The sequence below is a fragment of the Cynoglossus semilaevis genome, chromosome 15 (genome assembly GCF_000523025.1).
Source record: "Cynoglossus semilaevis isolate Cse_v1.0 chromosome 15, Cse_v1.0, whole genome shotgun sequence".
Classification (NCBI taxonomy): domain Eukaryota; kingdom Metazoa; phylum Chordata; class Actinopteri; order Pleuronectiformes; family Cynoglossidae; genus Cynoglossus; species Cynoglossus semilaevis.
The window spans coordinates 9,236,173-9,248,639 of NC_024321.1; the positions used below are offsets into that span (position 1 = coordinate 9,236,173).

Genomic DNA, 12,467 nt, shown 5'->3' on the forward strand with positions numbered 1-12,467 from the left:
ATCACAGGCAGACCGGAGTGATACAGGATCCGAGACTGTCTCCATCTGTAGATCTTCACTGAGATAATAACAACTAAACAGGTGATGAAGAGGAAGGAAACTACAGCCAGAGCCAACACTAAGTAAAAAGTCAGGTTGTCATTGTACTCCTTGTCGTGTTTAAAGTCAGTGAACTCAGACAGTACTTCAGAGAAACTGTCAGCCACCGCCACGTTAACAATGACTGTAGCTGAACGAGAGGGCTGTCCGTTGTCCTCCACTATAACAGTCAGTTTTTGATTGACAGGATCTTTATCAGTCACTTGGCGGATAGTTCTGATTTCTCCATTCTGTAAGCCAACTTCAAACAGAGCCCTGTCTGGGACTTTCTGGAGTTTATAGGAGAGCCAGGCATTCTGTCCAGAGTCCACATCAACAGCCACCACTTTAGAGACCAGATAGCCCACATCTGCTGAACGAGGCACCATTTCACCCACCACAGAGCCACCAGTCTGGACTGGGTACAGAACCTGAGGAGGGTTATCGTTCTGGTCCTGGATCAGTATCTTCACGGTCACATTACTACTGAGTGGAGGAGAGCCTCCATCCTGAGCTTTGACACGAAACTGAAAATCTTTGATTTGTTCATAGTCAAAAGAACGCACTGCATGTATGACTCCACTATCAGCACTGACAGACACATAGGAGGAGACTGGTACTCCGTTAACAGAGGAGTCCTCCAGGATGTAAGACACACGAGCATTCTGGTTCCAGTCTGCGTCTCTGGCTTTAACTGTGAATACAGACAGACCTGGTGTGTTGTTTTCTACTATGTAGGCCTCATATGAGCTCCTCTCAAAGACAGGTGCGTTGTCATTAACATCAGAAATCTGTAAGGTGAGAGTGACGCTGCTGGAGAGAGAGGGCACTCCCTCATCAGAGCAGCTCACTGTTATATTGTACTCAGAGGCTCTCTCTCTGTCTAACTCACTGTCTGTTGCTAAGCTATAAAAATCATTAGCTGATGGTTTTAAAATAAAAGGCACGTTTTCGTTTATAAAGCACTGAACTCGTCCATTTTCTCCCGAGTCTTTGTCATCGACATTAATCATCGTGACCACTGTATTTAGCTTAACATCTTCTGAAATAACATTTGATTTTGACATTATGTTAATCTCAGGCCTGTTGTCATTTACGTCTTGCACTTCAACGATTAGTTTGCATGAATCTGTGAGCCCCCCGTCGTCAGTGGCCCGCAAATCTACCTGCAGGTCTTTAGACTTCTCATAGTCGACATTTGAAATTAAGAAAATGTCCCCTTTTTCTGGATTAATCCCAAATATTTTACCAATATTCTCTAACACATTTGTAATTGAATACGTAATTTTACTGTTAGAGCCTTGATCTGCATCTGTGGCTGTAACAGTGGCCACGACTGTGCCTTTAGGTGAATTCTCAGTTACTATAGCTCGGTATGTAGACTGAGCGAAAATTGGGGCGTTATCATTGACGTCTAAAACTGTAATAAGAATCATCATTGTTCCTGACATCTGAGGCTCTCCTCCATCTACAGCGGTTAACACGAGGGACATCTCCTCTTGTTTTTCTCTGTCTAGAGGCTTCTGCAGCACCATCTCAACATTCTTCTTACCGTCTACATTGCTGTGTACTTTCAGAGCAAAATTATCTGTTGGTTTTAGTTTATAACTATGAACATTGTTTATTCCCACATCGAGATCGACAGCCCTTTGTAGCCCGAATTTAGCTCCAGTAGCTGCGGACTCGCTGATTTTAAATGCTATTTCACGCTGTTCAAAAGTCGGTACATTATCATTGATATCTGCGATCTGAACTGTGACGCTGTAAAATTCCATTGGATTCTCGAGCAGAATCTGAAAATGTAGACCACAAACAGCCTTGTCTGAACACAGCGCCTCTCTGTCGATCCTTTCTTTAACCAAGAGCACTCCCTTTTCTCTGTCCAGCTCGATGTATTCGTCGGTGTTTCTCGTATAGACCTTAGCCTTTCCTGATATCAAGCGCTTTATTTCCAGGCCCAAATCCTGTGCTATTTTTCCAACAACGGATCCTTTAGGCATTTCCTCGGGAATAGTATAACTGACCTGTCCGACCACGGAGCCGAGGACGTTAAGGCAGACAAACAACAGAGCTGGCTGATTCATTGTTCGGTCCTCCCGTTACCCTCGTCAAAACGAGTCTCCTTATTCCACAAAAAAAAAAAAAAAACTATTTTAAAATGAAAACATATCAAATCCACGAATAAAGCACAGCAAAAATGGGAAAATTTCTCGTGTAAAATATTCCAATGATGAAGAAGCTAAAAAAGATGCCTGTTCTTCTGTTCGTTGGCCGTCGTGTTGTTTTCTTATATGGCGATGGTAGTGTATGAGGGAGGCATTGCTGCAACCTTAGTGTCCTCCACACTCTGGTCAACAGCGGCACTTAGAGTTCACACTTTAAAACTGCACTCTACACTAAAAATTATACTATAGTAGCAGACACACATTGAAGCTTAGAGGAACTCACTGTAAGTACTGAGTCGTTATTATTCATTTTTTTGTAAAAATGCAAATACGTCAAGCAACTAAAAGAAAATTACCTAAATTAAAGGGAAGAAACAGCGGTGCAATTTTCGCGTAGAATATTTTACTCAATAAAAATAATAACATTTGTGGCCAAAGTTTTAAACTGAAAAAAAAAAGAGTGAGAGACGGAGCGGATGTGTTATGAAACATCTCGTCTATCCACTAATTCCAATAGTGCAGTTACCTATTCAGTGTACAATATAGTGTAATTTTAAATAAGTTATTTGTTTTTTTACCTCATCCCTTTGAGCAAAACACATAATTTGAAAGTGCATACAGCTTGATGAAATTGCTTATATGATGCTTAATTTTAATTCTGATCTTAATAAACAGGTGGAATTGACATTAAAAAACATTTAGAGAGTCTGACCTCTAACGGAGAATCTGGTTCATCCAAGATGCACTTTTCACTTTGTATCCGAGTGAGTGTCCGTGTAGAATTGGGGTCCATTATCAGCACGTTCTGATTACCAGCTCTGCCGAGCTTAAGGTCACTCTTTCTTGAGTCTGTTGTCCCGCACACGTCGTAGTTATACAAGTGGGGTAGAGTTCCGGTCCCCAAAGTGTCAGAGTAACGTGGTGGATAATATGGAATCACAGGCAGACCGGAGTGATAGAGGATTCGAGACTGTCTCCATCTGTAGATCTTCACTGAGATAATAACAACTAAACACGTGATGAAGAGGAAGGAAACTACAGCCAGAGCCAACACTAAGTAAAAAGTCAGGTTGTCATTGTACTCCTTGTCGTGTTTAAAGTCAGTGAACTCAGACAGTACTTCAGAGAAACTGTCAGCCACCGCCACGTTAACAATGACTGTAGCTGAACGAGAGGGCTGTCCGTTGTCCTCCACTATAACAGTCAGTTTTTGATTGACAGGATCTTTATCAGTCACTTGGCGGATAGTTCTGATTTCTCCATTCTGTAAGCCAACTTCAAACAGAGCCCTGTCTGGGACTTTCTGGAGTTTATAGGAGAGCCAGGCATTCTGTCCAGAGTCCACATCAACAGCCACCACTTTAGAGACCAGATAGCCCACATCTGCTGAACGAGGCACCATTTCACCCACCACAGAGCCACCAGTCTGGACTGGGTACAGAACCTGAGGAGGGTTATCGTTCTGGTCCTGGATCAGTATCTTCACGGTCACATTACTACTGAGTGGAGGAGAGCCTCCATCCTGAGCTTTGACTGCAAAAACCACCTCTTTAATCTGCTCATAATCAAACGAACGGACTGCATGTACAACTCCACTTTCTGCATTTACAGAAACATAATGAGAAACTAGTGACGCACCTATTTCTATATCTTCCAAGATATATGAGATTTTAGCATTTTGGTTTTCGTCTGGATCTTTAGCAACGAGCCTCAAAACTGAAACACCTGGGGAGTTATTCTCCGGAATAAAGGCACTGAACAGGGTTTGTAAAAACACGGGAGCGTTGTCGTTTACATCAGACAATTTTAAAGAAAATGATCTTTAAAAGTTATTCGTTGATGATTTTAAATGAAATGGAACATGGTCGCTTGTAAAACATTGGACTTTTCCGTTTTCTCCCGAGTCTTTGTCTTCAATAACAATCATCGTGACAATTGTATTCGGTTTTACATCCTCTGATATTACATTTGACTTTGACATGATGTTAATCTCGGGTTTGTTGTCATTTACGTCTTGCACTTCAACAATTAATTTACAAGAATCTGTTAGCCCACCCGCATCGGTAGCAATTATATTTACTTGATAATTTTTTTTCTCCTCAAAATCCAGTTTCCCGTTTAAGTAAACGTTTCCGTTTTCCTCGTTTACAAAAAACATTAAACTGTCGCCGTCTAATGTGTTTGAGACCGAATACATTATTTTACCATTCGGACTCTGGTCTGCATCAGTGGCTGTTACAGTGACTATAACTGTTCCTTTAGGTGAATTCTCAGTAACCATGGTCTTATAAGTGGACTGACTAAAAACAGGAGCGTTATCATTGGCGTCTAACACTGTAATAAGTATCAGCATCGTTCCCGACATCTGCGGCTCGCCTCCGTCTACAGCCGTTAACACGAGGGATATCTCCTCCTCTTTCTCTCTGTCTAAAGGTTTCTGTAGAACCATCTCAACGTTTTTGTCCCCTTCATTACTGCTGTGCACTTTTAGAACAAAATTATCTGTTGGTTTTAACTCGTAGCTTTTCAGATCATTTATTCCTACGTCATGATCCACGGCTGCCTCCAGGAGAAATTTCGCCCCAACTATAGCTGATTCGCTTATTTTGAAATGGATTTCGCTTCTTTTAAACGTGGGCGCATTGTCATTGACGTCAGTAATTTGGACGGTGGCTGTAAAAAATTCCATAGGGTTTTCTAAAATAATCTGAAAATGTAAAGCGCACGGCGTCGTCTGTTTGCAGAGCGCCTCTCTGTCGATTTTCTCTTTAACCAGGAGGACGCCTCTCTCTCTGTTCAGCTCGATGTACTCACCGTTCTCTCGGGTATAAATTCGGGCCTTACCCGATGTGAGACGCGACGTTTGTAAACCCAAATCATTGGCTATGTTTCCCACTAAAGATCCTTTGGACATTTCCTCAGGTATCGTGTAGCTGATCTGCCCAAATACGGAGCAAATCAGAAGAAACAGGATGAACAATGACGCCAGTCCCTTCATTGTTCTGTGGCAGTGTGTGGCCGTAGTGAATACTGACTTCGCCGAAAACGTCAAAGGCCGCAATCCGTGTCACAATTAAGCTTTAATCCGACAAAATTCCACCAATGAAAAAGATAAAAAGATGAAATATTGTAGTATTCCTTCCTGTTTTATCGGTATTGTACAGACTCCGCACGCCTCTGATTTTCACTGGTGTCCTTTCTGAATAACGTCGAAGAATCATGGGAGGTGCTGATACTGTTCTACTCACTCCATCTACACTGCGGTAAACAGCGGCCCTTTGAGTTCATAAAAAGGAACTGCAGAAAACATTACACAATTTTGTTTCCTCAATGCCAATGTAGAAACCACCATAAAACGACCATAGTGGCTGCTGCGGCAAGCACTCACTGCTACTTCTTCCTTTCCTAAGTTATGTACTGTATGACACGAGGGGAAAAACAAACAAACAAAACAATTACAATAAAACTGAAAATGTAACAAAAGGGAAAAATAAAATGTTCAGTCAAATAAAAAGGAACAACATATTGATGTAAAACGATAAGGTAGTGTAACAGATAGAGGCGGAAAAAGAGATTCGCCAGCACTGTCGCTATCCATGGTGCTGAAACGAATGTCGTTCTTGATTAAAAATTGTCACCTCCTAAACTAACATAAATTATGCCATGAATACCGGTGCAAATAACAAACAATAACAGTTCTAATACTACTGCTGACTAAGAAAAGTGTTATCAGAATAAGGTTACACCATTTTACATGTTAATCCAGAAAGAATACTGCATAAAAACATGTATAAAGGGAAAAGCAAAGACCATGCTTCAACAGAAAATAAGCACAACACGCCTAGATGTTTGTTTTGTGCTTGTCATGTTTTGAAATTTCATAAATAGTATGTAATGTTTGAAAAGTGATAACACTAACAATGGACAGTTCACGACAGGTTATTTACATAAGAAAAACAAAGATAATAAACCAACCTCTAGGGGAGAGTCTGGTTCGTCTAGGATGCTTGTTGCACTCTGTATCCTCTCCATCGTTCTTGTAGAGGTAGGATCCATTATTAGCATGTTCTCACTACTGACAGTGCCAAACTTAAGGTCACTCTTTCTAGAGTCATTTGTCCTGCACACCTCGTAGTTGTACACATGAGGGAGAGTTCCTGTACCCAAAGTGTCAGAGTAACGAGGTGGATAATATGGAATCACAGGCAGACCGGAGTGATACAGTGTTCGAGACTGCCTCCATCTGTAGATCTTTACTGAGATAATAACAACTAAACAGGTGATGAAGAGGAAGGAAACTACAGCCAGAGCCAACACTAAGTAAAAAGTCAGGTTGTCATTGTACTCCTTGTCGTGTTTAAAGTCAGGGACCTCAGACAGTACTTCAGAGAAACTGTCAGCCACCGCCACGTTAACAATGACTGTAGCTGAACGAGAGGGCTGTCCGTTGTCCTCCACTATAACAGTCAGTTTTTGATTGACAGGATCTTTATCAGTCACTTGGCGGATAGTTCTGATTTCTCCATTCTGTAAGCCAACTTCAAACAGAGCCCTGTCTGGGACTTTCTGGAGTTTATAGGAGAGCCAGGCATTCTGTCCAGAGTCCACATCAACAGCCACCACTTTAGAGACCAGATAGCCCACATCTGCTGAACGAGGCACCATTTCACCCACCACAGAGCCACCAGTCTGGACTGGGTACAGAACCTGAGGAGGGTTATCGTTCTGGTCCTGGATCAGTATCTTCACGGTCACATTACTACTGAGTGGAGGAGAGCCTCCATCCTGAGCTTTGACACGAAACTGAAAATCTTTGATTTGTTCATAGTCAAAAGAACGCACTGCATGTATGACTCCACTATCAGCACTGACAGACACATAGGAGGAGACTGGTACTCCGTTAACAGAGGAGTCCTCCAGGATGTAAGACACACGAGCATTCTGGTTCCAGTCTGCGTCTCTGGCTTTAACTGTGAATACAGACAGACCTGGTGTGTTGTTTTCTACTATGTAGGCCTCATATGAGCTCCTCTCAAAGACAGGTGCGTTGTCATTAACATCAGAAATCTGTAAGGTGAGAGTGACGCTGCTGGAGAGAGAGGGCACTCCCTCATCAGAGCAGCTCACTGTTATATTATACTCAGACGTTTTCTCTCTGTCTAACTCACTGTCTGTAACTACTGTAAAGAAATTATTCGTAGTTGCCTTAATGACAAAGGGAATGTAATCGTTTAAAACGCACATGACTTTACCGTTGTCATTTGAATCTGGATCCTGTACATTAAACATTGTCACAACTGTCCCCGCCTTCATGTTCTCGGCTACTGTATTTATTTTAGACATAATGTTAATGGATGGATGATTATCATTTATATCTGCCACTTCTACAATCACTTTACATGCATCTGATAACCCCCCCTGATCTGACACCTGGACGTCTAGGTCGTAACGTTTTCTTTTCTCGTAATCTACATTGCCGTTTAAGGTTAATATTCCCTCATTTGCATCAATTTTGAAAAGGCCCCCAGCTCCAGATTTTGAAATGCTGTAGCTTAGCTTTCCGTTGTTTCCTTTATCAATATCACTTGCCGTCACTGTAGTTATCACAGTGTCAGGCGGTGCATTTTCGATTACACTTGCTTTGTATAGAAGTTTTGAACAAATTGGGGGATTATCATTTACATCTAACACAGTTATGAGAATCTGCATCGTCCCTGTGAGCTGTGGTTCTCCTCCGTCCACCGCAGTGAGAACCAACGATAAATGTTCACGTTCTTCACGGTCTAAAGGTTTCTGTAAAACCATTTCGACATCTATGCTCCCGTCGTCTCGACTGATGGTTTTCAGTGCAAAATGATCACTGGGTTTTAAGGCGTAGCTGTTGACACCATTGACACCCACGTCATCATCTACGGCTTTCTCTAAGACGAACCGCGCTCCAGACAGAGCCCCCTCGCTTATTTCATGTCTAATTTCACTCCTCTCAAATGAGGGAGGATTGTCGTTTATATCGGTCACTTCGACAGTCACTGTGTAAAACTCCATGGGATTTTCAAGGATCATTTGATAATGAAGCGCACAGGGCGTCGTTTGACCGCAAAGAGATTCTCTGTCTATTCTATCTTTAATAAGAAGGACGCCTTTGTCCCTCCTCAGCTCAATATATTCTTCAGTATTGGCCGTATAAATGCGAGCTTTGCCCGAATGTAATCGTCCCACACTTAAACCCAAATCCTGGACTACATTTCCTACTAAAGCACCCTTTGTCATTTCCTCAGGGATGGTGTAACTGACCTGCCCCCACACTGCACTTGAGGAGAGAAACAACATAAAGAGCAGCACTTGCCATCCCATCGTTGCGTTCAAAAAGTAGGCAAAAAAAAAAATCTTTAAATTATTCGACCAAAGATCCAATTTTGACAGACAAATGCAGGTGTACAATCCCAGAGGTTGGTATGAAGTCCAAAACAATGCATTTACATCGTCGAACAAAGAAATCCCTCCTCGCCGTCCTCGTCTATGTTGTCCCTGCAATCTTGGCTGCTAACTGCCTCTCCCTGTGTAGTCTCAATACGGCAACTGAGATAAAGAGGAGGTTCTGGATCATATGTGTACCCAGCAACTCGACGGGCAACAGCGTCCCTCTCTGTTCACTGAACTGAACTGCATGGCATTCTTGTTCAACACAAGGAATGCATCATAGAGTTTCTAAAACAATACTAATAGTAATCAACACGTGTAAAATGGTGGTATTGTAGTATGCCTATAAAAAATAAGTATTTTTTACCAAGATATATTTTACAAAGACCATCGGTACGAACGATAAGAGAAAACATGACAGGCAAAAAAGAGCTTCAAAAAGAAAAAAAAAGAAAAAAAAGAAAAAGCAGTATGTATATAATAGTTGGATAGACAGGAATAGTTTAATAAATATATGTGTGTATGTGCATACATACATATATTTATGGATATATATTTATATATATATATTATATATTTTAAAGGGACACAAATATTCAGCAGCTGTGCAGAGAGGATATGAAAATGTATTTGTATGTTTTTAAAACTGACCTCAAGAGGAGTATCTGGTTCATCCAGGATGTACTTTTCATTATGTATTCTTTGCATCGTCCCTGTAGAACTGGGGTCCATAATCAACATGTTCTCACTGCCAGGTTGGCCGTATTTACACTCACTTCTTCTGGAATCTGTTGTCCTGCACACCTCATAGTTGAAGACATGAGGGAGAGTCCCTGTCCCCATTGTATCCGAATAACGTGGTGGATAATATGGAATCACAGGCAGACCGGAGTGATACAGGATTCGAGACTGTCTCCATCTGTAGATCTTCACTGAGATAATAACAACTAAACAGGTGATGAAGAGGAAGGAAACTACAGCCAGAGCCAACACTAAGTAAAAAGTCAGGTTGTCATTGTACTCCTTGTCGTGTTTAAAGTCAGGGACCTCAGACAGTACTTCAGAGAAACTGTCAGCCACCGCCACGTTAACAATGACTGTAGCTGAACGAGAGGGCTGTCCGTTGTCCTCCACTATAACAGTCAGTTTTTGATTGACAGGATCTTTATCAGTCACTTGGCGGATAGTTCTGATTTCTCCATTCTGTAAGCCAACTTCAAACAGAGCCCTGTCTGGGACTTTCTGGAGTTTATAGGAGAGCCAGGCATTCTGTCCAGAGTCCACATCAACAGCCACCACTTTAGAGACCAGATAGCCCACATCTGCTGAACGAGGCACCATTTCACCCACCACAGAGCCACCAGTCTGGACTGGGTACAGAACCTGAGGAGGGTTATCGTTCTGGTCCTGGATCAGTATCTTCACGGTCACATTACTACTGAGTGGAGGAGAGCCTCCATCCTGAGCTTTGACGGTGAAAACCAGCTGCTTGAGTTGTTCATAATCAAATGAGCGCACCGCATGAATAACTCCTGTTTCCGAATTTATGGACACATAAGAAGAAACAGGACTACTACTGATTTGTGTGTCCTCCAATAGATATGAAACCCTTGCGTTTTGGTTCCAGTCTCGATCTAGGGCTGTTAAGCTGAATACAGACATCCCGGGGGAATTATTCTCAGTAATATACGCAGAGTAATTTGGCTTTGTAAAGACTGGATAATTGTCATTAACGTCTGTTATTTTTAGGTGTAAAGCTATTTGACTAGAAAGTTGAGGTGAGCCAGAGTCGGTTGCAATTATCGTGATGTTGTATTCGTTTGTAGATTCGCGATCAAAATGTACATTTGAAAGCAAGTTATAATAATTGGTTAAAGAAGACTGGATTTTAAAGGGCAGGTCATGATCTACAGAGCATTTTATCAGACCATTTCTTTCAGAATCAGAGTCCTTAACATTAAAAACGGCTATTGTCGTTCCTGGAGGTACATCCTCAGACACCAGGCTGGTGAATGACATTATATTTATAACTGGTGCGTTATCATTCGTGTCAATGACGTCAATGATTACTTTTGTTGCGTCACTCAGCCCGCCCTGGTCCTTGGCAATCACCCGTATTTCGTATTTTTTATCCTTTTCAAAATCAATATTCTCGGCAACAGTTATTTTACCAGTTAAACTGTCAATGTCAAACATTTCTGCAGATTTACCTTTAACGCTGGAAAAAGTGTATGTAACGATACCATTAGAACCAGTATCCGCGTCTGAGGCAGCCACGGTAGTTAAATATGTGCCTTTGGCTGCATTTTCTACCACAGAGGTGGTGTACAGTGACTGGTTAAATACGGGTGTATTATCATTAACATCTAAAACAGTTATCTCTATAGTTACTGTTCCAGATCTCTGTGGAGACCCACCGTCCACAGCTACGAGCTTTAAAGAGAGGTGCGGTTCCAGCTCTCTGTCTAAAGGCTTCTGTAAAACCATGACGGCGAATTTGATGCCGTCTGCATTCGACTGCTGTTTCAGAACGAAATTATCATTTGTTGATAAAACGTAATTCTGGAGACCGTTATTCCCGGCATCTGGATCATAAGCGCTTTCTAAATCGAAATGCGACCCGACTGTTGCAGATTCACTAATTTCTAAGCTAATGATTTTATTTTTAAACGTTGGTGCGTGGTCATTCACGTCCAATATTTCTACTGTTACCCGGTGCAATTCGATTGGGTTTTCTAAAATAATTTCAAAGCTGAAGCTGCACGGTGTCACGTCTCCACACAGCTCTTCTCTGTCTATTCTCTCATTCACCACCAGAATCCCTTTGTCTGTTTTCAGCTCCGCGTACTGGTTGTTTTCTCCAGTGACGATGCGGGCTCGGCCAGAACGAAGCCTTTTCAAATCCAAACCAAGATCTTGTGCAACATTACCGATCAACGAACCACTTCTCATCTCCTCCGGTATGGAATAGCGGATTTGGCCACGGATTGTGGAAATCATGGTGAAATAAAACAACAGTTGCCAAGAAGATATCCAGAGCGACAGCCATTTCCCGCATCGATTCTGACGTATTCCCATGTCCTTAATTGTCGAATCCCACATGTACTGCCTATGGAATTTACCTATATAAGTTGACTCCGCCGTGTATCCAAATAAAATAGCGCGCTATACAAAAAGACGTAAGTAAGTATTGTTAATAAAAAACGTCGTCTCAGTTTGACTGTCGAAGACCCACTGACATGGAGACCGTGCTTTATCTACTCCTCTATACGCAGACACACAAGCTGCAGACCTCATTTTATTGACCAACAGCGTCACTTAGAGTCCAAATGCAGGTAATGAAAGTAACACAAAGTAAACGTTGAAAAAAAAACAAAAAACTGGGTATGTAAAAAAAAAAACAATTGAATGAAATTTACATGTAAATAATTGTTTATGCTATGATTTTGATATGATCATCAATCAAAAATGTTTTTGAATCACATTTGAACTATTTTGAATTTTGTAATATCTCATTTGCGCAACTGAACTCGCAAGACCATTGCAGCACCATGGACAGCGACATACATGAGCCGACATTCTTCTGAATGTTTGAGAATGCACAATGCGATTTTTTAAAACTTTAAAACAAATACATCCCTTTCATAGGAAATGTTGGCAAACAATCACTACCAGAATTTACCAAAGCAAATATTGACCACCATGACGGATGAACAGACAGTATTCAGCATTCACATTGAAAAGAAGATTTCAATGTGTGAACAACGCAGCCGAACATTCGCCTCGAAAACAAAAACTCAGACA

The 12,467-nt window shown here is 41.6% G+C and overlaps 3 protein-coding genes across 26 annotated transcripts in view; all 3 read right to left on the reverse strand.

Annotated features, from left to right (window-relative positions):
* LOC103390856 (protocadherin gamma-C5-like) overlaps positions 1-12,467 on the reverse strand; it is a 130,303-nt gene that overhangs the window by 66,930 nt on the left and 50,906 nt on the right. Inside the window, exons 1-2 of one of the 24 annotated variants that reach the window (XM_025063435.1) lie at positions 7,022-9,255; positions 2,956-3,758 (exon numbers count right to left, since the gene is read on the reverse strand). The exons of 16 other annotated variants lie outside the window; for them this stretch is intronic. In XM_025063435.1, the coding sequence (XP_024919203.1) occupies positions 2,956-3,758; positions 7,022-8,597 (2,379 nt within the window). In that variant the 5' untranslated portion in view covers positions 8,598-9,255. Of the gene's footprint in view, positions 2,930-2,955; positions 3,759-6,218; positions 9,263-9,314; positions 12,452-12,467 lie in introns of those variants that run through there. 7 more of the 24 variants (XM_025063445.1, XM_025063417.1, XM_025063426.1 and 4 more) reach the window with 7 other exon arrangements.
* The window catches only part of LOC107989571 (protocadherin beta-16-like), a 65,334-nt gene that overhangs the window by 35,945 nt on the left and 16,922 nt on the right, over positions 1-12,467 (reverse strand). The window lies entirely within an intron of this gene.
* LOC112488242 (protocadherin beta-1-like) lies at positions 4,064-6,199 on the reverse strand. The gene has a single exon (XM_025063464.1). It carries the CDS (start codon positions 5,239-5,241, stop codon positions 4,066-4,068), a length of 1,176 nt encoding a protein of 391 aa, XP_024919232.1. The 5' UTR covers positions 5,242-6,199; the 3' UTR covers positions 4,064-4,065.

Coding starts and splice junctions, on each gene's coding strand:
- LOC112488242 (XM_025063464.1), bottom strand. CDS start 5,241: ATGAAGGGACTGGCGTCATTGTTCATCCTGTTTCTTCTGATTTGCTCC.